The sequence below is a fragment of the Scyliorhinus torazame genome, chromosome 17 (assembly GCF_047496885.1).
Source record: "Scyliorhinus torazame isolate Kashiwa2021f chromosome 17, sScyTor2.1, whole genome shotgun sequence".
Taxonomy (NCBI): Eukaryota; Metazoa; Chordata; class Chondrichthyes; order Carcharhiniformes; family Scyliorhinidae; genus Scyliorhinus; species Scyliorhinus torazame.
The window spans coordinates 20617529-20643824 of record NC_092723.1 but is presented as its reverse complement, the minus strand read 5'-3'; the positions used below and the strand labels follow the sequence as shown (position 1 = coordinate 20643824).

Sequence of the window (26296 nt, the reverse complement as noted above, 5' to 3'; positions counted from 1 at the left end):
GATTTTTTGACTTGTTTCCAAACGTTATAGGATTTGTCAAATTTGGGTCTCCCAACTTTCTAACGTGAAGTACTACAACTTATAATCGCAAGTATGGACAACAAAAATCTGTGAAGATCAAACTTGCTGCTTGGTGATTGTGCAGCAAGAATCAAGTTGACAGAGTTGTGCATCTCTTCATGTCGCTGGTGTGCTCCGTTGTTTCAGGAGGACAGAGTTAGGAATTATCAGTTCCTCTGGAAAATCCGACCCTTGCCAGGAACAGGAAAGAGAGGAGTGGGAACGTTTGAAGAATGGAAGAGGAGGAGGAATCTGAATGGTTCATGGATGGAAGAAGAGAGTGGGAAAGAGTAAGAGGTTCATAAATGGGAGAGAGGGAAGGAATAAGAATGTTTCACAACTAAATACATTAGTTCCTTACTGAAGTAAAGTTCAGAAGATATCAAAACTACACAATTTTCCAGTTTGTGTGGAGCTGGGGGAATTACACACTGTTTAAGAAATTAGCAAAAATAAACTTTAATCCTAATGCTGCCTGCCTTCTGAAGCAATGCTTCTTCATGCCACCCGTTGTAAAAAATAATCTCTCCTGTTCCCTGTAAAGATGGTTACACTTTGATGTTTACTGTTTTAAATTTTTTTTTAACAACTAATCGGTTTTTTGTATCTTTTCCCATTTTTTTCCCCCTCAGTATTTACTAGAAATGAAAAGTTTAATTTTGCCTCCAGAACACATTCTGAAGCGGGGAGACAGTGAAGCAATAGCATATGCTTTCTTTCACCTTCAACACTGGAAGAGAGTAGAGGGGGCCCTTAACCTATTGCACTGTACGTGGGAAGGCAGTAAGTATCCTTTTGCTGTTCGTGTCAAAGCTCACTAACCTAATTCAAAGCGATTTTCAAGTGATCTTATTTAATTGGATGTTCTGAACACTCCAAGACTCATGCTGTTTTTGTAATGAAGATTAACTGGAATGTGAAGGGTTTCCCTGAGTTTTAAACTTCTGTCTGATGTGATTATTTTCTAGCATGTGATTCTTTATTGGGAGATTTGTCGAGGGGAATAATCTTGATCAAGGCTTTTGAGACCTTTATTTAGTTTAAAAAAAACATAGTGAGCAGTGTCTTACTTCTCATTCCAACCTTGCTGGTTGTTTGTATTTTAACAGCAATATTTTATACAGTTTCAATTTATCTGTGGACTTGTACATGTTATCTTTGAGCTAGGAACTAAAAATGTGGATACAGCCAACAAAGACTCTGTACTATGGGATGTTCGACCCATTATACTGATACCAGTAATAGCTCCACGTCAAACGTTATCAACATTAATCCTGCTTTCCATTCACATTCTCGCGGCTCTATGTCCAGTAGAATAACCACTAGGCTATTGTAAGCCAGCGATGTGACCAAACTGCTGAATGCACTGAGGAAGATCAAGGACAGAAGCTGATTAAAATAGGTGCAGGTGAACATCATGTGCATAAAGAAATATTTGATGATCCCAGCCTGCCATTTGAACACCCCCGATATCAGGGGGAAATATGCATAACTTCCAGATAAAGCTTCGCTTGGTATTGCAGGGAAGGGGAGGTGGCTGGGTGAAGAATATATGCACCCCTGTCCAATGCCTCTCGCACTCTATTGGTGATAAGTCCTATTGGTAATGAGGATGGAAGTATGGGTAGTAGTTATGTTACTGCATTAGTGAGTGGAGTAATAATCCAAAAATCACGACTTCACATCACACTGAGGAGGTTGCAACACATTTTATCAGAAATTAAGTAATTTTGAACTGTGGCAATGTAGTGAAACACTTTGGCTAATTTTCACATCGCAAGGTCCAACTAACACTAATGTGGGGGTGAGCAGTTTTACTGATGTTGATTGTAGGATAAATATTGGCCAGGATACCGGAGAGAACACCCCTGTATTTCTTTGAATAGCATGTTATACTGGGATGAAATCAGACCTCATTATGCATGATTTCTTGACTTATGACCCATAATTTCTGGGTTTCCCAGCATCGTATTTAGGGGATACCTCAATGATGCACTGGGGAATCCCTCGAAGAGGTTCTTGTATATGGGTTTACCTGGCAATTACCCAGAAGCGCTAACTTCCTCTGGACAATTGCGCTGGTCTGGGAACCATCCACCAAACAATTTAAATCGCTAACTTCGGATTGTTCTGCCAGTTTTGCCCAGATAGTTACTCTGAAAGAGTTAGAGGAAAAAAATACTTCTAACTGCAGAGTAACTATTTTAAAAATCCAGCCAGAGCCTCGCATTGGACAACCCCCCCCCCCCCCCCCCCCCCCCCCACCAATCACACACACACACACGATCCCCCAGGGGAACCATCCTCACCCTGACCAGACCCCCAACCCCTCCTCTCTTACCAGATTGAACAACCCCCACCCATCCCCGTCCCCCATTGTCTTTTTAATTGTCTCTTTCAACACCTCCTTTATGGCAGCTATTGCTATAAAAAGAGGGCGTTTCTTACCTCTCTGAGCCCCAGTTACTGCACGCCAGTAGAGCCAGGGGGTACATCGCTGCTCCTGCCTCACCCAGCCTGACTGAGGAAGGTTGGGTGAGACGGGGGCTTTGGAATCCCAGCATGGGTAAGTATACAGAGAGTGGCAAACCACCGGAGATTGCCTGCCCCCTCCAGGAAGTTACAGGCCGTTATGTAATCCGAAGGAAGTAAATTCTAACAAAATCCTGCTTTATGCAATATTGAATGAATCCTATTTTAAACTATAATCTAGTGGCCTCTGTGGGGTCGGGGAGAGCTGTGACGATACAATGCCTAAAAGCTGTTTTTCCACAATCTTTCACCAATCACTCAACTCCCCACCTCTTTTTTTGGGTAAATAAATCATCACAAACCCCCATTGCTCATTCGCTCCCATCAGCACCTAAACATTCTTCTACCACACTCTTCTTCATATAAACACACTTTTGTTTCCTTCCTGTACACAAAGCCCAAGGGCACTATAAACATGGGCCTCAGAAATTTGATTAAAGGTAGTTTCAGCTGGCAGGGTGAGGGGAGGGTGGGCAATTGTGTCTTCGATGTTAGCTTTTTTAGAATGTAAATTTCATTGCCGTTTCTTCTCAATCTTAATGACTGGTAATCAGAGGCTGTAAAAGCTTGAGGGATTTCTTTGGAACGGATTAGGTTTATTGGGAGCTGTTTAGTATGTGCTAACAGATTCATTCTGTCCAATGTGCATTAGCTGCTGTTTTGGCATATACACATGAATTGATTGAAATATAGTTATGTCCACTGCAAAAATTAGAAGAGTATATTTTTACATTCTTATTGGTCTATAACATGACTATCTGAAGTCCCTCTATTATGAGAAACTACTAAATACTCGCTCAAATTAACTGTGTTTCCTTAAATCTTGGTGGTTGCATTGTACAGGTCGGTGCATTTTTTTGTTCTACTTGGGATACTGAGACTTGGAAAATCAAACCATTCCTTCAGTTACCCTATAATTAGAGCACATTTCAGTTGATCGCCACATTAAACTTCATCTGTCCAGTCAAAACCAGTTGTAAATCAGACTCTAAAAGGTAGATGTGCAGAGAAAAGAGATTATTGAATATTGAAAATACAATCAGTCAGTATCTGAAAGAAAAAGGAAATATTTTGGCTGAAAAGAGTCCAATATTTTATGTGAAAGGTATAATATAAATACAAATTATAGTCACTGACTTGGACATGTATCATTGCTCTGCCTCATCAATAAGACATTGTAACTCAAAAGTGTGAAGCAGTTTGACGGACAAGTCATTCCTATTCTGTCATGGAAAAAATTAAAGAACTTTGCCCCCAATAAAAATGGAGGTGGTGCATGTGCGCTACTGAATTTGCCCATCGCAAAGATGGCCGTCATGCCTGCGCCGTTCCCACCTTGCCAGCTGCAAAGAATGTCTCCCCTTGCCCTAGTGCCTCAAGATTCTATCCTTGTTTTTAAATTCTTCTATGATTTTTCCTTTGTTGTCTCTGTAACCTTCTCCAGCCCCTTTTTGAGCCCTCTGACTTCAACCTCTTGTACATAGCTCTTTCTCATCATTCCACCATTGTGAACAGGGCTTTCAGCCGACGAACGTTCATAGTCTGGAACCATCTTCCTCAATCCCTCATCCCCATTCTTCTCTTTTAACAGGCTGCTGAAATTCCATCGCACTTAATATTTTCTTTAGTGTCCTGTAAAGTACCTCGGGATATTTTTCTGTGCTAAAGAACAAACATTCTTGGGGTACGAGCATTACTGACAAGGCCAGCCTCTATTGATCATCCCTAATTGACTTTGAACAAGTGGTGAATGAACAGCCTTCTTGAACCGTTACAGTCCATATAGGAACACAGGAGCAGGAGGAGGCTATTTGGCCTCTCAAGCCTGCGCTGCCATTTAACTAGATCATGGCAGCTCTTCTACCTCAATGCCATCTTCCCGCACTATCCTTGTATCCCTTGATGTCATTGGTATCTAGAAACCTTCAATCTCTGCTTTGAGCATACTCAATGACTGAACCTCCACAGGTTCACCCACAATGGTTTTGGAAAGGGGGTTTCAGGATTTTGGAATGGCGACAAAGTTCCAGTCAAGACTGTGTGACTTGGAGCGGAACTTGCAGGTGGAGGGGAACTTGCAGGTGGAGGTGTTCCCATACATCGGTTGCCCTTGTCCTAACTGATAGAGGTCGCATGTTTGAAAGTTGTTGTTAATTGCATCTAGATGCAGAACTGTTTAAGCTAACACAAAAGGCAACCAGAAGGGAAGTTTATGTAAATTTTGCACAGTTAGTGTCCATTAATTGGTGTACTTTTTTATTTATTAAATGAGAGTATTAGTGCAGGGAATGATGTGCGTTTCCTAATTGTGGTGCCTTAAGCATTATCAGACAAGAACAGCTCGGGTTAACATCTGCCTAATGGAACTTAGTTTGGTTGGTGCTGCCATTACTTGTACTTTAGGTGAATGTTGAAGCAACCACACCATCATTTAAGAAGAAGAGCAGTAATTCTCCTGTTATTGCTATCTTCCTTCCCTCAAGCAATCAATATCACCCCAAAAACATATTGTGGAATCTTGCTGTGTGCAAAAATAATAGGCTGGTTGAGAAGTGCAGTAATTGTTATGTGAACATTGTAGTTCTTTGTATGTGAATTACATTTGTGCGAGGTGTGGAAATCTGACTTTGAGAGCATTTGCCGATGATACTGCCAACATACTGGCTTCCCCCTGTCTACTTATCCATCTTGGCCTGTCTGAATTAGTTGACTCGCTGTATGTGAGTTCGCTGACTCATAATGATCCTTTCTTTGCTCCATCTGAACATGCATTTCAATTTTGGGTGAGGTTGTCCAGCAGTTTCCCAGGGCTAGGGAGGAAATAATGAAGTGAACCCTCATCTTGCTGTCTGGTAAAGTGTGTTAGTGCCTCCACCATGGGATGCTTGGGGTGTAAAAGCCAATGTTGGGTTGAAGCTACAATTTCTCCCAACGTACATAAAGTGGAAACACGGGTAGAGTTTGGATGCTCTGATCTGAATGCAAAATTTTAAAGTGAGCAAGATCGGTGTGCCATAATTTAGGAACGGGCTGCGACTGATCAAATATCATGAAATTGGGGAATTGAATGTTACATTTCTTTCTCATTTCAGCTGTACAGTTTTGTATTTTTGCCTGATGAAACACAGTATCTTTGTGCCTTTGTATACCTATGGTTGTGTACGCTCTCCATCGTTATAAAATTATGGGTGTCTTCTCCAGTTCTCTTTCACTCTCCTCCTTCGCTTCAGGTCTGTTCCTCTGAGACTTAAAGCCCCATAAATGTCGGAGGCTGGCTGTGACTGGAGGGTGGCACGCATGTGGGCCCTTTGTTTTCTTGCTGCAAGAACTGGCATCACTGCCTGACTAATCTGTCACCTTTCATTCTGTGCTCTCTGCACATGGGCCTTTTTTGAACCATTTATTAGATGGGCTGCTAGAAAACATGAAGTGAAGAATGCAGGCCGAGCTTTGGGCACCCTCGACATCGAGCACAGGAAATTGGATTGCATTGAAACATAAGAGCTGCACAGCAGTGCAAGTCAATTTGAAGAATGATAAGAGAATTAATATGCAAAATAACTGATTTTGCGGTTGTGATTAGCTCCATATTTCATCAGGTTATGTAGACTGCACTCTTTGACATACGTGGCACATATCAAGCTTACCTTGTCTGAGGGTCAGTCATTTAAAGCTAGAACCATTTATTTTACTATAATTGCTAATACCCAGGATCTCACAAGGAGACAATCATTCACTCTGGAGACTGCTGCATTGCTGGAACATCTGTGGTTTATTACAGTGAATGTTGTGTATCTTATCTGTGTTACTGTTCTACTTTCAGCTTTTCGAATGATCCCATATCCCTTGGAGAAAGGTCATCTTTTCTATCCATATCCCAGCTGCACTGAAACAGCAGACCGAGAGTTACTGCCATGTACGTTTCATGATCCAACCTTTTATTCCTTGATAAAGAATGTGGCTTTTCTCTTCCATTAAATGAGACCTTAAATAAAGTTTTTAAAAAAGTAACTGTCATGTTTTAATAAATTAGTAGAATGCATTATGTTCCTGCTCCACCTGCCCCTACCTCTTCCTCAGTGCTGCTGAAACCTGATCCATGCTTTTATGATCCCAAGGTTTAACTTATCAAATGCTCCCTAGCCACATCCATCCTCTGCGAGCTACAACTCCTCCAAATGCTGCAACCTCTGTTCTCATCTATGCAATGTCCCACATTCTCCTCCTCCTCCATTGCCCGTCTCTGTAGAATGTGGATGTAGTCCAGGTTGACTCCCATTGAGGGACTACTGCACTGTCAAAGGTGCCAACTTTCAAATGGGACATAAAACTGAGTGTCTGCCTTTCAAAGTGGACCAGAAAAGAAAGAGCTATTCAAAAAATAGCAGTGCAGTTTCCCATTGCCCTGTACAACATTTAAATTGGCACTATAAATTAAATATAGATTAACTGGTCATTCATGTCATTGCTATTTGTGGAACTTTGCTACACTTGCTTACCCAACATTGAGGTCACACTTCAGTCATAAATATTTGCCTATGCAGCGCATCAGGGCGTCCTGCAGATGTGAAAGGTACTATATAAATGAAAGTTCTTTCTCTCCAAGAGTTCCATCCCAGAAACTCGTCCTCGTTTGTGTAGACCAGCTCCTTGCCTTCTCCACTACACCACTACCTGTCCCACTTATAAATATTGCATCTCTATCCTTTGGAATTTTATCCTTAACTCACTCCCATCTTGCAATCTCCTTCCCTGCTTTTGAAAGTCTTCACCGGCTATGCTTTTGAAATTTCACCCTAACCTTTCTGCTTCCTCACCCCCACCCTCCCCCACTCTACAACCTCGCAATGCCATACATGAGAAACATTATAGAAATGTGAAATTGTTCAGATTAAAAAATAAAGAAAATTGGCAGTAAGAGTTCATAAAGTTCTGAAGAAAATGACAAAAAATACATCCAGTTTTCATTTGCAGGTTTAGCTTTTGAGCTTTTCTCCTATAATTAGGTTAAAAATGTGCAGAGAATTCCCATTGAAAATTCCTGGCATACTGCAAGGTAAAAGGGTTCACAGTTTTACTGTTGAGTAAATAAATGTTAAATTACACTCAGTTAAGTTAAGTGATAATTTTAATCAGTCAACGGGTAAGGTAGGATTCAGGTGCCTGTCATAATACTTTAAGTTATTTTAATGGCTTATGTATTATTATGAAGCTTAGAATCTGTGTCTTATCAGTGCAGGAACTTGGTACTCTGCTTCAGTTTGGAAAGGAATTGCTTCAGGGCACAGATACAGATTCCATCAGAGACCAGGGCTCTCTTGGTATTCATAATGCGTTGAATTTGTGAAAGTCTTTGCACATTCTCCCCGTGTTTGCGTGGGTTTCGCCCCCACAACCCAAAGATGTGCAGGGTAGGTGGATTGGCCACGCTAAATTGCCCCTCAATTGGAAAAACGAATTGGGTACTCTAAATGTTTTTTTTTCAAAGAATTTGTGAAAGTCTCCAGCTCAGCATACAAGGTTTCTATTTGATTTTGCTTGTGTGCTGTTAGCAGTTGTATAGCTCTTGTTGTCCCATGTTGTGATTGGAAGGGTGTGCCTTGTTGAAGGATTTGGAGTGCCTGCGGGTGACCTTCCTTCATAGGCATCCACAGAAGTAGATCATGGGTTTGTGGTTTCCCGGTTCCAAGCAGATGATGCTTTGGGAGGAGGTAAATTCCTACCTGAGACATTGGGTCAAATGGTCGCTCAATTAAGATGATCTCATTGCTCAGGAGGAATACCCCCAGGGACTGATTTCTGCATTTGAATAGAGAAAGAACAGTCCCTGCTCTTTATAGTTTAATTTGCACCGTAAAGGAACAGTGCCTCCCAACTTCTGTCAATTCAGCCAAACACAGCTCCATCAGGTAATATAGAATTGTATATAATTTACAGCACATAAAAGGCCATTCAGCTCGACTGGTTTGTGCCAATGTTTATGTTCCACACGTGCCTTCTCCCACCGTACGCCATTTCACCCTGCCAGCATAACATTCTATCCCTTTCTCCCTCATGTACTTGCCGAGCTTCCCTTTGAACCCATCTAAATGATTTGCTCCGACAATTCAATATGATGGCGAGTTCCATGTCTTGACTACTCTTGAGTAAAGAAAGTTGGAAGCATGACGGTGGTTAAAGCAGCTGCCAGCTACCTGCTTTCTTTAAAAAAAACAATCCTTGAAGCTGTACCACTGATCTTCCAAATGACCAATGGAAAAACACAGCCACCGGCTAGTTTGGAATTATAATGTTGATTACTTCATCTATTATTTCCATTTTAAGAACAGCATTTAGAAGAACTAAAAGGAAAAATGAAAGTATTTCAAGTGTGCAACCATTCATTAGAATGGAGGGGAATAGGACATTAGGTGAAACATTCTGTCCCTTCTTGCTCAATCTGAATACCATTCCAGTCTCTCCATATTCCTCCAATCCCTTCTCTCCATACTCTCCCAAACCCTTCTTTCTATATTCCCACAACCCTTCTCGCTATATTCCCCCAATCCCTTCTCGCCATACTCTCCCAATCCCTTCTCTCTGTATTCCCCCAATCCTTTCTCTCCATACTCTCCCAATCCCTTCTCTCTATATTCCCTCAACTCTTCTCTCTATATTCCCCCCAATCCCTTCTCTTCATATTCCCCCATCCCTTTTTCCCATATTCACCCAATTCCTTAGCATGATAGAATTTTACATCACAGAATGAAACTCTGGCCTGCTCATTGGGCTGCCTCCTCAACCCATTGAAATTTTTCCAAATGCTATCAAAGAAGACTGAACAGGCTGGGAAAAGTGAAGTCTTGGAGGTGACCTGAAATTAGAAACGTGTTTGATAGGGTTGGCAGAGAGAAGATCTTTTCACTGGAGGGAAAAATCATAACTAGAGTCATAAATATAAAACTGTCCCGTAAAACATTCAACAAAAAATCCAAGAGAATTTGACCCAGAGAATAGTGAGAACATATGGAATTGTTGAGGCTAATAGGCAGCGATGCATTTAATGGAATTCTCCGTAGTACACGAGCGAGAAACAAACATAACTCTTATAGGTGGAGTTGAAATAGGGTATGGAGTGATCTCTTCCTGCGCTGTACATTCTTTATAATTAATCCATTTCTGTTTCCACTATTATTCTGGTCAAGTCTATATTCAGTGTCCAGATAAACTATATTAAACAAAATCTGCAAAACTGTCTTTTACTGATTACCGTAACTTTGTGATTACTGACAAACCGAGGAGTGAAATGTTCTCAAATTACCTCATCAACACCCTCAATTTCTGAACACCTCCAAGAGATCGCCTTTTCATTTACCCTGCTGCAATGAATATCTACCCAGTTTCTCTAGTCTCTCCTTATACCAGAAGTCTTTCATCTTTACTTTGGCAACTGTTATCAAAACCAGGCTTACCTTATATAAAATAAGAACAGGATATGCTGGCAAAACTCAGCTGGTCTGACAGCATCTGTGGAGAGAGAAACAGAGTTAACATTAACAAGACTCGGCCTCTCCTTCGATAGCTCAGTTGGTAGAGCGGAGGACTGTAGATGATTAAAACATTAACAAGAGTCTGTCCGACTCTTCTTCTGAAGGCGACATACGGACTCCAAACGTTAACTCTACTTCTCTCACCACAGATGTTACCAGACCTGATTAGTTTTTCCAGCATTTTCTGTTTTTATTTCTGATTTACAGCATCAGCAATATTTTGCTATTATTTCAGTTATTATTTTAAATCACTGTGATTTTTTAAAAAAGCCTCATCACCTCCCCTCATTTAAAAAACAAATTGTGTATTTCATCCACACAACAAAATCTGCCTCTTTAAAAAAAAGTTTTACTTTGTGTGTTTTCTTTCTCTCATTCCCTCCCACAAAACTGTTTCACTTTGCGTTTGAAATTACACCTGAGCACCTATCTGTCCAATCTTATAACCTGTTTGTGCTTTCTGAAATTGGCAATTTATTGATATAAAACGATTAGCATTGGGGGTTTAGCATTTCTGTGTCTCGGTACAACATTGAGCTCTATGAGACTTGTTACTAGCACACCAGATTTTGAAATATTAGAAAGAAAAAACGTGTATTTCTATAATGCTTTTCACTACCTCAGGATACCCCAAATCAATGTACTTTAGAAGCATAGTCACTACTAGAATGTAGGAAACAGCTAGTAGTTACCTTTAATTTATATGTAGTAGCAGCCTTCTAAAAATCCTTAAGGGTGCATGAAAGTCTGTAGCTTTGGGTGCAGGGGGGGGGCTTACAGTTTCTACATATTTGAGAAAATACACACGGTCGAACTGTTATTGCTTAGAAGCTCGACAACCAATTTGTTGCAATTCACAACGCCAAAGTTGGAAATGTATCAAAAAGAATGGAAAAATTGAGGAAAGCGAAAGAACCCAAGCAGAGAAAGAAATAAACTTCAGAAAAGATGGAGGTTGGACGTTAACCCTCAGGAATGGTGGGGTGGGTTTAAAATTCAAAAACAGGAAACCAAACCTGCCCATCTTTGGATTTTATTGGGGTTGGTGGCGGGTGATTAACCTGGTCTCCAGAGGCAGGTTTAATTATTTAAATATTTAATGAAGCTGTCTCAAATTATCGCTTTGTTTTAAATTCATTGACTGCACGCGGGTTATCCAGGAGACCCATCAGGTGAGGGGGGGGGGCGCAAATGTATCTGGATCCAGCAGCAGCATTCGCCTTGGCATTGCCCACTTCTTCCATCACCTCAAGCACGTCTGTTGCACACTCCCCAGTCGGAGCTCCACGAGCTACCTATCTATGCACTCTCTCTCCGTTTCTCCTCCAACCCACTCCTGGTCTATGACCTGGAGTAGCAGATATTCCTGCCTGGCAGTCTCTTTTTGGTCTGCAGCCAGTCAAATAATGAGGTCCAAGAATGTAAAATAGATCCTGCAGTTAAATTCAATATTTCCTAGCTTTCCCTTAAATATAGGATCCAGAGAAACCGTAACAGTGCCGAAGGAGGCTATTCAGCACATCAAGTCTCTCCGGAGCCGCCAAAAGAGTACTCCAACTTGGCCCACTCCCCGCAACCCCAGGCATTGATCATGACCAACCCACCTGACGTGCACATCTTTGGACAGTGGGAGGAAACCAGAACAGCCAAAGAAAACCCACGCAGGCGCTTGGAGAACATGCAGCCACCACACAGACAGTCACCCAAACCCGGGTCCCCGGTGCTGTGAGGCAGCAGTGCTAACCACTGTGCCGCCCACAAAAGGGGAGCGTCAGGAGTGGGCCATAAAGTAAGGAAAGAAAATGGGAAAGAAAAGCTATTTGAAAGTAATTTGCAATATTGTGTGAGATTATTAAGAAATATTTGCAAGCAGGGAAGAAAAATGAAGCCAGAACTAAGAGTGCTGGAAATAATGCATCTGTTCATAAGTGTCTGAAAGAGAAACCTGCAGGTTAAGGTTTCAGGTGTGTAACCACCTTGATTAGAAAGGTAAGCAAATTTGTTACTGATTGAGTGTTCTCTACGGCGAGATTCTGATCCTGATATGATAGCACTCCAGACTAGAATGTGGCTGCAGCCACACCAGGAATCATTTTGCCTTCACTTTGACCAATTATGGTCTCTCGAAAGTAAATGCTTTGCTCCAAGAATTTTGACGTAATGACTGCAGTCAAGCAGGGTCACTATTTAGTTTCTCATTTTGCTCGTGAGCAGTTATTGGAGAGGAAATCCCCTCCTCCCTGACTTGGTTTGACCGTTCACCTGAGAGGTCAGAGGGGGCAGCATTGTGTCTGCCAGATTGGACAAACCTTCACCTAAAGGAAGTGATTTTTGTCCTGAATTCTGTATACTTGATCTGTTTTTTAAAAAATGTTGCTTTTACAAGGATAGCAACAATTTTGGACAAACACATTTGCAATTTAGATTAGCGCTGCTTTGTGGAGTTTGCACATTCTCCCCGTGTCTGCGTGGGTCTCACCCCCACAACCCAAAGATGTGCAGGACAGGTGGATTGGCCACGCTAAATTGCCCCTTAATTGGAAAAATGAATTGGGTACTCAATTGTTTTTAAAAGATTAGCGCTGTTCTTATTGTAACTGCCACGGCGCACTTGTGGTGAACAACATGAATCAGAATGATGTTGGTTCAAATTCCTGGCTCATTTGTGTTGTGCTTTTATATTGTGGGGAGGTGGGAGTCATATGAACGTACGTGTTAGGAGCAAGAGTAGTCCACTCAGCCCCACAAGCCTGCTTTGCCATTCAATAAGATAACGGCTGATCTAATTGTAACCTCCCTCCTACCCCTGATACTCTTCACTCCCTTGCTTACCAAGCATTCAACCACCTCTTGTCTTAAAAATATTCAAAGTCTGCTTCCACTGCCTTTTGAGGAAGGGTGCTCAATAGACTCACTACCCTCTCAGTGAAAAATATTCTCCTAATTTCTGTCTCTTAAACGGGCATAAAACATTGATCTCTAGTTCTCGATTCTCCCACACGAGGAAACATCCTCTCCACATCCACCCTGTCATGACCCCTCTGGATCTTTTATCTTTCAATCAAATCACCTCTTACTCTTCTAAATTCCAGGAGATTCAAGCCTCGCCTGTCCATTTCCTCATGACACCCTGCCCATTCCTGGGGCGGGATTCACCGTAATCGGGAATTGGCACAACGCCGGCACCAAGAACGGCGCTGGAGGGGTTGGCGCCGCGCCAGCCGGCGCCGAAGGAACTGCGCGAGTTGGCGCATAAGCAGAACCGCCGGCATGGTTTAGCGCAGACCAGCTGGCGTGTTCTAGCGCATGTGCAGGGGGGTGTCTTCTCCGCACCGGCCATGGCGGAGCCCTAAAGGGGCCGGCGCAGAAGGAAGGAGTGCCCCCACGGCACAGGCCTGCCCGCAGATCAGTGAGCCCCAATTGCAGGCCAGGCCACCGTGGGGGTCCCTCCCCAGGGCGGGATCCCCCCGCGCCCCCCCGAGGACCGCATCAGCCGGCATACCAGCCAGGTCCTGCCATGTGGGACCATGTCCAATCCACGCCGGCGGGACTAGCCAGAAACCGACAGCCGCTTGGCCCATTGGGGCCAGGAGAATTGCCGGGTGGGCCGCTGCCAACAGCCGGCGTGGCGTGATCTCCGCCCCCTCCCGAAAACCGGCGCCAGAGAATATGGCAGTCGGCATTGGAGCGGCGGGACGGAGTTCTCGCCGCCTCCTGGGGATTCTCCGACCCGGCGGGGGGGTCAGAGAAACCCGCCCCTTGTTCAGTAAACCTTCTCTGAACTGCTTCCAATGCATCTACATTCTTCTTTAAATAAGGAGACCAATACTGCACACACAACTGCCGATGTGGTCTCACCAATGCCCTGTATAACTGAAGCGTAACAACCCTACTTTTACATTCAATTTCCCTTGTAAAAAGCAATAACATTCTATTAGCTTTCCTATTTGCTACACCTGCATAACCGCATTTTGTGATTCATGCAGTCGGACACCCAGATCCCTCTGCATCAGAGCTTTGCAATCTCTCTCAATTTTGATAATAGGCTCCTTTTTTTATTCTTCCTGCCAAAATGGACAATTTCTCATTTTTCCACATTATACTCCATTTGTCATATATTTGCCCACTCACTTAACTTGTCTATAATCCCCTTGTAGTATCCATATGTCATCTTCACATCTTACTTTCCTACTTATCTTTGTGTTATCAGCAAATTTCGTAGCCATACTTTCAGTCCCTTTATCCGAGACCTTTATATAAATTGTAAAAAGTTGATGCCCCTCTACTGATCCCTTTGGCACAACCAGAAAAATACCTATTTCTGGCTACCCTTTATCTCCTGTCAGCTAGCCAATCTTCTATCCATACCAATATGTTACCCCCTACAACATTATATTTTATTTTCTGTAATAACCTTTGATGTGACACCCTTATCAAATGCCTTCTGTAAATCTAAGTTCAGTACATCCACTTGTTACCCTTTACCCACAGCACAGGTTACTTCCTCAAAGAACTCCAGTAAGTTGGTTAAACTTAGAGCACTTAGAATTATTTCCCTTTCACAAAACCGCGTTGACTCTGCCTTATTGCCGTGACCTTTTCGAAGTGCTCTGCCATAACCTCTAGTAATAACTGCCAACATTCCTACTTTCTGTCTCCCGCCCTTTTTAAATAAAGGAATTACATTTGCTATTTTACAATCTAATGTACCTTACCCAAATCCAAGGAACTTTGGAAAAATTAAGACCAACGCATCAACTATTTTGCTGGACACTACTTTTAGATCCTAGGATGAAGTCCATCAGGACCCAGGGATTCGGCAACTTGCAGTGCCAACAATTTGCTAGGTACCACTTCCCTGGTGAATGTAATTTTCCTTTGTTCCTCCCTCCCTTCCATTTCCTGATTTACAGCTATTTGTGAGATGTTACTTTTATCCACTCTAGTGCAAAATACCTGTTCAATTCATCCACCATCTCTTTATTTTCCATTTTTAATTCCCCCGACTCACTTTTTCTTAGGAGCAAAGCTCACTTTATTAACTCTTCTTATTTCGTATCTATAAAAACTCTTACTATCCGTACTTATATTTCTAGCTAGCTTTCTCTCGTGCTCTAATTTTCCCCCTCTCATTAATCCTTTTGCTGTTCTTTATATTTTATCCAATCTTGACATGCCACTGGTCTTGGCATAATTATATGCTTTTTCTTTAAGTTTCATGCAGTCTTGGACGGCATGTGGCGCAGTGGTTAGCACTGGGACTGCGGCGCTGAGGACCCGGGTTCGAATCTCGGCCCTGGGTCACAGTCCGTGTGGAGTTTGCACATTCTCCCCAGGTCTGCGTGGGTTTCACCCCCACAACCCAAAGATGTGCAAGTTAGGTGGATTGACCATGCTAAATTGCCCCTTAACTGGAGAACCAATAATTGGGTATTCTAAATTTTAAAAAAAAAGGAAAAAAAACATTTGATGCAGTCTTTAGCCATTTTAGTTAACCATGGATGGTGGAATTTTTCTTTCTCGTTGGAATGTAGCTACTCTGTGTATTCTGAACTATCCGTTTAAATATCTGCCGCTGCATCTCTAGTGACCTATCCCTTGACCTCATTTGCCAGTTCACTTTAGCTAGTCCTGCTTTCATGCCCTCATAATTGCCCTTAATTATGTTTAAAATACTAGTCTTGGACCCACTTTTCTCTCCTTCAAACTGAATGTAAAATGTAATCATATTATGATTGCTGTTACCCAGAGATGTCTTCACTATGATGTTATCAAATAGTCCTATCTTGTTGCACAGTATCAGGCCTAATATAGCAAGCTCTCTGTTGGCTCCAGAACTTACTGCTTTAAGAAACTATCCCAAAAACATTCTACAAAACCCTCATTTACGCTACTTTTGCCCACCTGATGTTTCCAGTGTTTTTGTAGATTAAAATCTCCCAAGAATATCACCGTACCTTTCTGACAAGCTTCCATTATCTCTACCTCTCTCCCTTTATAATCTGTCCTACTATGTACTTACAATTAGGGGACCTGTACATCGCTCCCACAAGCGACTTTTTGCTTTTATCATTTTTCATCTTGACCCACACCACTTCTACATCCTGGTTTCCTGAACTTAAGTCATCCCTCTCTAATGCAAACACACCACCATTAATCAGCAGTGGCACTCCTCCACCTTTTTCTGCATCCTGCCCTTTCTAAATGTCCTGTACCCATCAATATTCAGTTCCCAATCTATGTCATTTTGCAGCCATGTTTCTGTAATGGCTATCAGATCGTACTTATTTGTTTTTAGTATAATAGGACAGTTCATCTTCAGTTTCCCAACTGAAGGAAACAGAAAATCAGTAAGACTGCATCACTGGGCTGTGATGGAGTGTCCCCAGGTATCCTGCTGAAACAGTTTTGCAAATGGTTCGCCATTAAACTAACCAGCTCTTGGTCAAAAGGCACGGGGGCTCAAAGAAGTACATGTATGCTTAATAATAAACAGGCACACAAAATCATCAAAAAGCCTTATGGAATGTTAACCTTTATATCTCAGGGGCTAGAGTACAAAGGAGGAAGTTTGGCTACAGCTGTACTGAACTCTCGTTAAGGCCGCATCTAGAGCACTGCGTACAGTTCTGGGGACTACAGCTTCGAAAAGATAAATTGGCCTACAGCGCAGACTCACCAGAATGTTACCGGATCTCCAAGGGTTAGATTAGACAGAGAGACATAAATTCATGTTCTCTTCCTGGGAATATAGAAAATGAGGAGTGATTTGATTGAGTTTTCTGGGACTTTTGGAGAAATTATTAGGGTAAATAGAGAGGACTTTTCTTCTGGTAGGCCAATGGGACTTCACCTTAAAAACAGAACCAGGCTGTACAAAGGGGAAGCACTTGTCCAAATGGTGGTAGAGATACAGAGCTCTGTGCTCCAAAAAGAAGCAGATGCTGGTTTCAGTTAATAATTTTAAATCCAGGATTGATAGATTTTTACTAGGTAAAGGGTGTAAAAAGATATTGTACCAAGGCAGGCCTCTGGAGCTAGTACACAGATCAGCCAAGATTTCATCGAAAGGTGGAACAAGTTTGAGTAGCTTAATGGGCTGGGTGTTTTTTTTCAATGTTGCTACCTAACATCACAAGAACTGTGGCACATAATATAGTAAGTAGAAGCAGGAGTGGCACATACAGCCCATCAAGCCTGCTCTGCCATTCGATATGATCATCGCTGATCTTGGGCGTCAGCCCCACTTTCCTGTCCCCTTCCCATTAGCCCTTGATTCCCGAAGACACCAAAAATATAATTCCCGCCCCAAAGCTTCGCCAGGGCTACTCTGAACAGGCAATAATGTGAACAAGATTTCTTAAATTAAAATCATGAAAGTGTTTGTATTATTCATCAGGTTGTATTGCATTTTTAACACCGAGTATCCTTTGTTATTTGCCCTTCTAGCTTTCCACGAAGTTTCCGTTTATCCTAAGAAGGAGCTCCCGTTCTTCATCCTGTTCACCGCTGGACTATGTTCATTCACTGCGATGCTGGCACTCCTCACACACCAGTTTCCGGAGCTCATGGGCGTCTTTGCTAAGGCTGTACGTATTGCCGGTGAAATTTCCAGGCACTTGTAATTTACAGCTCGCTTGTGAACATATTCTGTTCTGTAACCAGCGTTACTAGAACTTGGAAACTTTAAGCAGGTAAAAGGCTGGGGCTGGATTCTCCATTTGGGAGACTAAGTTCCGATGCCGGCGTGAAAACGGTGGTGTTTTACGGCAGGAAAACTGGTGCAAAACGACCACTGGTTCCCCGCTCCGGGTGGGGGGGGGGGGGGGGGGGGGCTTGCAGGGAGACAGTGTAAAGTTCACAGCTCTAGCTGCCGATATGCCCCAGAGCATTGCTGGGTCTGCGCCACGCTCGTGTACAGCGGCGGCCTGCAGCGACCGCGCCGTGCTTCATTGCGGATCCAGACCGCAAAAATAGTACCCCCCCCTTCGGCCCCCACAGTGCCCCCCACCCAAATGAAGCCCCGCCTGCGGATCGGCCCTCCCCCGACTGAGTCCGCAACTGCCACGCTACCTTCACGACGGGTGAGACCATACGTGTCCCACGCCGTCGGGAACTCAGCCGGTCGGGGCAGAGCATCGCAGGGCGGGCCCCAGGGTATGGCCTGAGGCCGTGGATAAGGCGTCAGGAGTACGCCGCTTTTCAGGGGGCGGAGCATCGCGAAAGCGGCACCGTCCCCGATTTGGGCGTCATTGGGGATTCTCCGCCCCCTCGCCGAACGCGATTTCGGCGTCGTAGATCGGAGAATCCAGCCCAAGGAATTTGATTAAAATTCTAAATGCTGCAAACCTGAATCAAGAAACACGGAGTTTCTCCATCCGCATCTGAAAGGGGGAGATGGGGTAACATTTTAGCTGGAGGCTTTTACGTTTTTAGGTCTTAGGAGTGTAGGATCAGGAGGAGGTCATTCAGCCCATCGAGGCTATTCCCAATAATCAGTGAGGTCGTGGCTGATCAGTATGTTAACTCCATCCACCTGTCTTGGCTCTGCATCAATTTACGGTCTAGCAAGAAATCCATCTCCAATCTAAAATTTGTTCACACCATTGTTCCTGGAACTGCGGGCGAGATTCTCCGGCTGCTTTTGCCCGGTGACCGGAGAATCCCGCCCGAGGTCAATGGATTTTTCCATTGTCGGCGTCTCGCCTGTGGCATTTCCGGTGGGCGGGGCGGGAGAATCCAGCCCTATATGTCAGTCACACTCTCCAGGGTAATGAACAGAATAATTACCACTATTTTCTCTAGCTTCTGGAATTGAGCTTCTACGAAATACCTCTTCAGATTTATGCTGAGAGGCGGTTTCTCTGGCTGGAGAGTCGGGTACGAGGGAATCATAGTCTCAGGACAAGGGGTTGGCCATTTAGCTCTCCGATGAAGAAGGGTTTCTTCACTTGGAGGTTTCTGAATCTTTGAAATGCTCTAGCCCAGAGAGCTGTGGATGCTCAGTCATTGAATACGTTTAATGCTGGGATCAGTTGATTATTTTTCTCAACTAAGGGAATGAAGGGATATCGGAAACAGTTGGGCAAGGGGAGTTGATGTAGAAAATCACCTTGCGGGGGCGGCACGGTAGCACAGTGGTTAGCTCTGTTGTTTTTCAGCGCCAGGGTCTCGGGTTCGATTCCTGGCTTGGGTCATTGTCTGTGCGGAGTCTGTATGTTCGAGGGTGTCTGTGTGGGTTTCCTCCCACAAGTCCCGAAAGACGGGCTGTTAGGTGAATTGGACATTTTGAATTCCTCCTCAGTGTACCCGAACAGGCGCCGGAGTGTTGCGACTAGGAGATTTTCACAGTAACTTCATCGTAGTATTAATGTAAGCTTACTTGTGACAATAATAAAGATTATTATTTTAATATCAGCTATGATCCTATTGAATAGAAGAGTGGGCATCAGGGGCTGCATAGCTGATTCCTGCATCTATTTCGTATGTTGTTTTACATGATAGAACTTCATTTTTTAAAAGTTTAGAGTATCTAATTTATTTTCCAATTAAGGGCAATTTAGTATGGTCAATTCACCTACCCTACGCATCGTTTTGGGTTGTGTGGGTGAGACCTACACAGATACTGGGAGATTGTGCAAACTCCACACGGATAGTCACCTGGGACTAGGATCGAATCTGGGTCCTCTGTGTCGTGAGGCAACAGTGCTAACTACTGTGCCACCGTGCTGTCCTACGATAGAGCTTCATAATATCCAACCTTGTTTGAACCTAAAGCTATTAAGGGAATTGTTTTAACCAAAAGTGAACTGGGAAATTTTTTTTTTTAAATTCCAATTAAGGGGCAATTTAGCACGGCGAATCCACCTACCCTGCACGTTTTTGGGTTGTGGGGGTGAGATCCACGCAGACACTGGGAGAAAGTGCAAACCACATGACAGTGACCCGGGGCCGGGATCAAACCCCGGTCCTCAGCGGCGTCAGGCAGCAGTGCTAACCACTGCACCACCGTGCCATCCTATGAACAGGGAAATAAAAATTAACAGTCATGCATTTGATGCTTAAATATAATTGAAGTGGAAACTTCTCAGTAACTCCATGAAAGGGAAGACTAAAATCTAAATGTTTAAGCTGTCCCTTTGGAAATGTTTATATACACAACTTTCTTTTCTTGAATGTTTAACCACGGAGGTGGCTGTATAAATCTGATCCAAAATAGATCTCTTAAATTCCAGACCAATTGTAACAGCTACAGCTCCTTAACTATCCCCACAAAAACAGTTAATGTAACTTCCTGGATTTGAAAACTGTTGGTCACATTAGAAAATAACTCTCTTTGACATATGCATGGTTGCACAAGTCACGCAGTCTGTGTTTATTCGAAAGTAGCTTGATGTCTCTCATAAGCTGGCAGGCAATTGATGAACCTTGTAGCATTTATGCTCAGTTAAATCTGCGACACAATTGCAATTCAATTTTTTAAAACTGCTTATAGCTTGTGACTGAATTAAAGGACTCTACTCAGCTACTCATCAGTATTTGCAGTAATAACTCAGTTATCTGTTGGTACGGTTGCAGTAAAGAAAGAAAGACCACTTGCATTTATATAGGGTCGTTCACAACCTCAGGAACTCCCAAAGTCAGTGAAATACCTTTGGACTGTGGTTACTGTTTAACTGTAAGAACACGGTAGCCAGTCTGTACACAGCAAGATCCCACGAGCGGAATTTGGGGTATTTTTGTTCATGTTTAAGGGTTAAATGTTGGCCGAGACATGAGGGGAACTCCACTGCACTTCACAGCCACAGAGCTGCTTTGCAAAGTTGAGTATGGCTGCAATGTAGGATTTACTGATCAAATTTCCTCCAGCAAACTTTGAAAAAAGACCAGGGGTAGGATTCTCCGACCCCCCGCCGGGTCGGAGAGTCGCCGGGGCGCAGCGTGAATCCCGCCCCTGCCGGCCGCTGAATTCTCCGGCACTGGAGATTCGGCGGGGGCGGGAATCGCGCCACGCCGGGCCCCCCTCGGCGATTCTCCGACTCGTGATGGGCCGAAGTCCCACTTCTGCTATGTCGGTCCCGCCGGCGTGAATTGAACCAGGTCCCTTACCAGCGGGACCTTGTGGCACGAGCGGGCTCAGGGGTCCTGGGGAGGGGCGCGGGGCAATCTGGCCCTGGGGAGTGCCCCCACGATGGCCTGGCCCGCGACCGGGGCCCACCAATCCGCGGGCGGGCCTGTGCCATGGGGGCACTCTTTTACTACTCTTCGGCCGTGCAGGTCTCCGCGATGGCCGGCGCGTAGGTGACCCCCCCCCCTGCGCATGCGTGGGGATGACGTCAGCAGCCGCTGATGCTCCCGCGCATGCGAGGACTCCCGGCGGAGTCCCTTCGGCCCCGGCTGGCGTGGCGCCAAAGGCCTTCCACGGCAGCCGGCGGGACGCCAACCACTCCGGGACGGGCCTAGCCCCTGAAGGTGCGGGCTTGGCCTCCTCCGCACCTTTGTGGCGGCCTGACGCCGGAGTGGTTCACGCCACTCCATCCCGCCGGGACCCCGCCCCCCGCCCCGCCAGGTAGGGGAGAATCCCGCCCCAGCATTGTCCACACAACTAGCAGTCACAAAGCCAGTGGGCTAACTGGGACATGTTTTACCTGAATTCATCAACAAAATGACGTTCTTGTATCAGTGAAACAGCAGCGCATTAGGGTGATGCAACAGTGCAGAAGGGTGCAAGCTCTCGCACTGTAATACTAATGAAGGAGGTAAAGAGAGTAGATGAGGAGTGGCTGTTCTACAGTAAAGAAATCGTGAACACCTTCAGTTTTAGAATACAGCCAGTTAAAATTAAGTTCAGGAAATCATTTCTTCACACATCGGGTCATGTGAATGTGGAACACTGACCGCACTTGAAGGCCCTGCATGCAACAATTGAGATGTCTAAGCATACTATAAAGACAAAAAAGGGTTTGGATAGATTTAGATGAAGAATGACAGGAGGAGGCTAACATGAAGTATAAATGCCACATTGTACTGCCTGGGCTCAATGGCCTGTTGTTCTGCTTTCTGTTCTATTTTGTCGTATGATGGTATATTTCCTTTACTTCTCAAGTATACATCAGCTGTAGCTTGCTGGGTAGCCTTCTCACTTCTGAACCAGAAGTTTGTGGATTAAAGTCCCACTCCACAGATTTGAGCGCATAATCTAGGCTGACTCTCCAGTACGGTTGCTGAGGAAGCACTGCACTGTTGATGGCAAGATTAGATTAAGATTTAACCGAAGCACCGTTTGCTCTCTAAAGTGGATGTGAAAGGTCCCATGGCATTATTTTCAAAGAAGTGGCAAAATGGCTTTCATCTCTTCCTACAATCCCCAACGTGAGTGCTTGATCTCAGCTGAGTGCTGCATGAAGACATTGGGCATTGTCCATATTTCCCCTGCAAGGGAAGTAGAGTGGCTGCGAATGGAGATGATCTCTTTTGGGTGGAACTCCACTATTCTTTTGTTACAGTAATTAAGGGAAACGGTGAAATACAGCACAGTACCCTGCTAGTAATCTTCAAAACGTAAACACAACCGGAATTTCATTCACTTACGAAATCACTGTAGTGCTTTCTTTACAAAATGGTTGAAAATTGAGTTGGTGAGGGGAAACAAATTCAGTTATTTGAATTTATCTACGTAAACAGGTGTCAGCCTTCCCGCTAAGGGGGATTCAGGACAGGGTAGTTTCCAGAGGGTGGATAGAAGAAGGGAGCATCTCGGACATTTACAAGGTACTTATGGGGTCAGAGGAGACGCAGAACGAGGAGCTGAAGCGCAAGTGGGAGGAGGAGCTGGGAGGTGAGATAGAGGATGGTCGATGGGCAGACGGGTTGAGTAGAGTCAACGTGTCCGCAACATGTGCCGGGCTCAGCCTGATACAATTTAAGGTTGTTCACCGGGCTCACATGACAGTGGCCTGGGTGAGCAGATTCTTTGGGGTGGAGGACAGGTGTGCAAAATGTGCGGGAGGACCAGCGAACCATGGCCACATGTTCTGGGCATGTCCGAAGCTTCGGGGATTTTGGCAGGGGTTTGCAGATGTCATGTCCACGGTGTTAAAAATAAGGGTGGCGCGGAGTCCAGAGGTGGCGATTTTTGGGGTGTTGGAAGACCCGGGAATCCAGGAGGAGAAAGAGGCAGACGTTCTGGCCTTAGCTTCCCTGGTAGCCCGGATACGGATACCGTTAGCTTGAAGGGACTCAAAGCCCCCGAATTCGGGAGACCTGGCTATCAGACATGGCTAGCTTTCTCTGTTTGGAGAAAATCAAATTTGCCTCAAGAGGGTCACTTTTAGGGTTCGCCCGGAGGTGGCAACCGTTCGTCGACTTCTTCGTGGAAAATTAATCGTCAGCAGAAGGGTGGGGGGGGGGGGGTTAGTTTAGCTGAGAGTAGGGGGTTAATAATAGGTGGGACCTGTAAGGGAGGGAGATGACTTTTGCACTATGTTTATAGTTTCATGCACATTGTTTATTGTGTTGTTGTTATACCAAAAAATACCTCAATAAAATGTTTATTAAAAAAAAACATGCAGTGCAGAAGGAGGCCATTCGGCCCATCGAGTCTGCACCGACCCACTTAAGCCCTCACTTCCACCCTATCCCAATAACCCCATCTAACCTTTTTGGTCACTGAAGGCAATTTATCATGGCCAATCCACCTAACCTGCACATCTTTGGACTGTGGGAGGAAACCAGAGCACCCGGAGACACGGGGAGAACATGCAGACTCTGTACAGACAGTGACCCAGCGGGGAATCAAACCTGGAACCCTGGCGCTGTGAAGCCACAGTGATAGCCACTTGTGCTACCCTTGGCACTGGATGGTGAAATAAGGCAGAGGGACAATTCATGTGTTGCTGCTGGTAATTCTGTAATAAATCTCCTCTTCACAAGGGGGATTGGCCAGGGTGCTAGTTAGTGGCCGAGTCAACAATCCAAAGAAAGCGGGTTGGGGGGAGGAATCGAACTCTCTTGAATGTGCTGACTCCACTTCATAGCCAGTGTGAAACTAACCAGAGCAGCCTCGGGAGCAGGAACCAGATCCATGCACCAGTCTGTTGTGCGGGGGGGGGGGGGGGCAGCAATGCTGCTCACTTTGCTTCTGTGTCTCCACAGTTTGGGTCGAGGCTTTGTCTGATTAATGGGAAAACGCTGGGGCCTTTTTCGTACTGAACCAATAGAGATTAGGTTTTGCTAAATATGAGAGTGTGTATCAGTGGAAAGAATACTCTGTGAAAAGACAGTCAGGGCTGGCAAGTCAGCAGATGCACAAAGGAACTGGTTTAAATAAGCCCATCTGTTTTTTATAAATATGATTTCCACCCCATTGGGAAAATTACAATGATAGTTAGTAATATTGTTCCACTTAGAATCGTCCTATGTCTATTTATTGACTTTTTATTTTAAATGAGTGTAACATTCCACCTGGCAAGTATGAGTTTTATTTCTAGTCTTCAAGAGTTATAAATCTCAGCTGTAAGCACTAACTTCTGTGTGCAGTGATATAAGGAACAATTTGGAGAGCCAGCAAGAGCACAATGGGGCTGGATGGCCTCGTCCTGTGCTGTGTCATTCAGGGCAGGTGTCAGGAAATAATATTCTGGGAAAAGGCTGTTGAGACCAAGCCTAACAAACCACTCCGTGCTGTATCGTGAAGGCAGCAGAGATACTGTATTGTTGGGATGAGAACAAAAGGTGTTTCGTTAACAGTTGTGTCGGCGGTTGTCAAAAAGGTGATACCACGGGTCATTAAGCAAAGAATCTCACTCTTGAACATAATTCACCAACATGAACAACTATGTTGCTGCTTTTCCTCCTTAAGGACTGAGTTTAGGAGGAACTTCTTCACCCAAAGGGTTGTGAATCTATGGAATTCCTTGCCCAGTGAAGCAGTAGAGGCTCCTTCATTACATGTTTTTAAGATAAAGATACATAGTTTTTTGAAGAATAAAGGGATTAAGGGTTATGGTGTTCGGGCCGGAAAGTGGAGCCAAGTTCACAAAAGATCAGCCATGATCTCATTGAATGGCGGAGCAGGCTCGAGGGGCCAGATGGCTCACTCCTGATGTTCTTAAATGCAGAAGGGCTTTTGAAGGGTCTTTCTTGGTAGTGTGGGGCGCGGAGGCGAAGGTAGGAAGATGTATGGAGAGTTATGGTGAGGATAGAAGTTATTCAAAGTTTATAGTGGGTTGAAAGCAGAGAGAGAAATGGCAGGACAAAAGTGGTCTAGGCAGGGGCAGGAGTCAACGAGCAGCCATCAGTGGCGAGACTGAGAGACAGTGAATGTATATGGGAACATAAAACAGGAGGAAACCACAAAGGTAAAGAGAGATTGAGAGAGAAGCTGAGAATTTTGAAGTCCGTTCACTGTGGTGTAGGTGATGCAGCTGGAGCTTCAAGAGACCAGAGGACGGCAATTCTGGACTTATGCAGATGAGGACTTGATATAAGTTGAACCTATACACTAGAAGTGTGTTGGGGGACATTGAGCCTTGGAATAGACTGGAATTTTGTTGGTCACTGATGGAAGAGATGTTACAGATGTAGAAGAAAGTGTTCATGGTAACGGAGCAGAATGTGGATATGGTTTGAATTTTTATCTAGGAACAGATCCACTGGTTTACCATAGCATCCCTATAGTGCAGAAGGAGGCCATTCGGCCCTTCGAATGAGCAATCTTGCCCATTTACGAGTGTCCACCCCATAACCTAACTCCCTGGACATTAAGGGGCAATTTAGCGTGGCCAATCCACCTAACACGCACATCTCTGGACTGTGGGAGGAAACCGGAGCACCTGGAGGAAGACACTAGGAGAACGTGCAAACTCCACACAGTCACCCGAGGCCAAAATGGAACCTGAGTCCCTGGCACTGTGAGGCAGCAGTGCTAACCACTGTGCCACCCCCCCCCCCCCCCCCCCCCCCCTCTACATGGTCCACATGAGTCTCCTCCCACCCTTATATATCTCAAAATATCAACCTATCCTTCGATTCCTTTTTCCCTTGTGTTTATCTGGCGTCCTCTTTAAACTACATATCTGAACTACATTTTGTGGGTACAGATTCCACAGTCTCATCACTCTCTGGGTAAAGATGTTTCCCCGAGTTCCCTATTGGATTTATTAGTAATCACCTTA

General features: G+C 44.4%; 1 protein-coding gene across 6 annotated transcripts in view; it reads left to right on the top strand.

The window, feature by feature from the left end:
* LOC140393765 (suppressor of tumorigenicity 7 protein homolog) overlaps positions 1-26296 on the top strand; it is a 221064-nt gene that overhangs the window by 188602 nt on the left and 6166 nt on the right. For 3 of the 6 annotated variants that reach the window (XM_072480155.1, XM_072480159.1, XM_072480153.1), the window contains 3 exons: positions 693-843; positions 6416-6508; positions 17571-17710. In XM_072480155.1, coding sequence (XP_072336256.1) covers positions 693-843; positions 6416-6508; positions 17571-17710 — 384 coding nt within the window. The remainder of the gene's footprint in view (positions 1-692; positions 844-6415; positions 6509-17570; positions 17711-26296) is intronic. The other 3 variants (XM_072480157.1, XM_072480154.1, XM_072480156.1) reach the window with 2 other exon arrangements.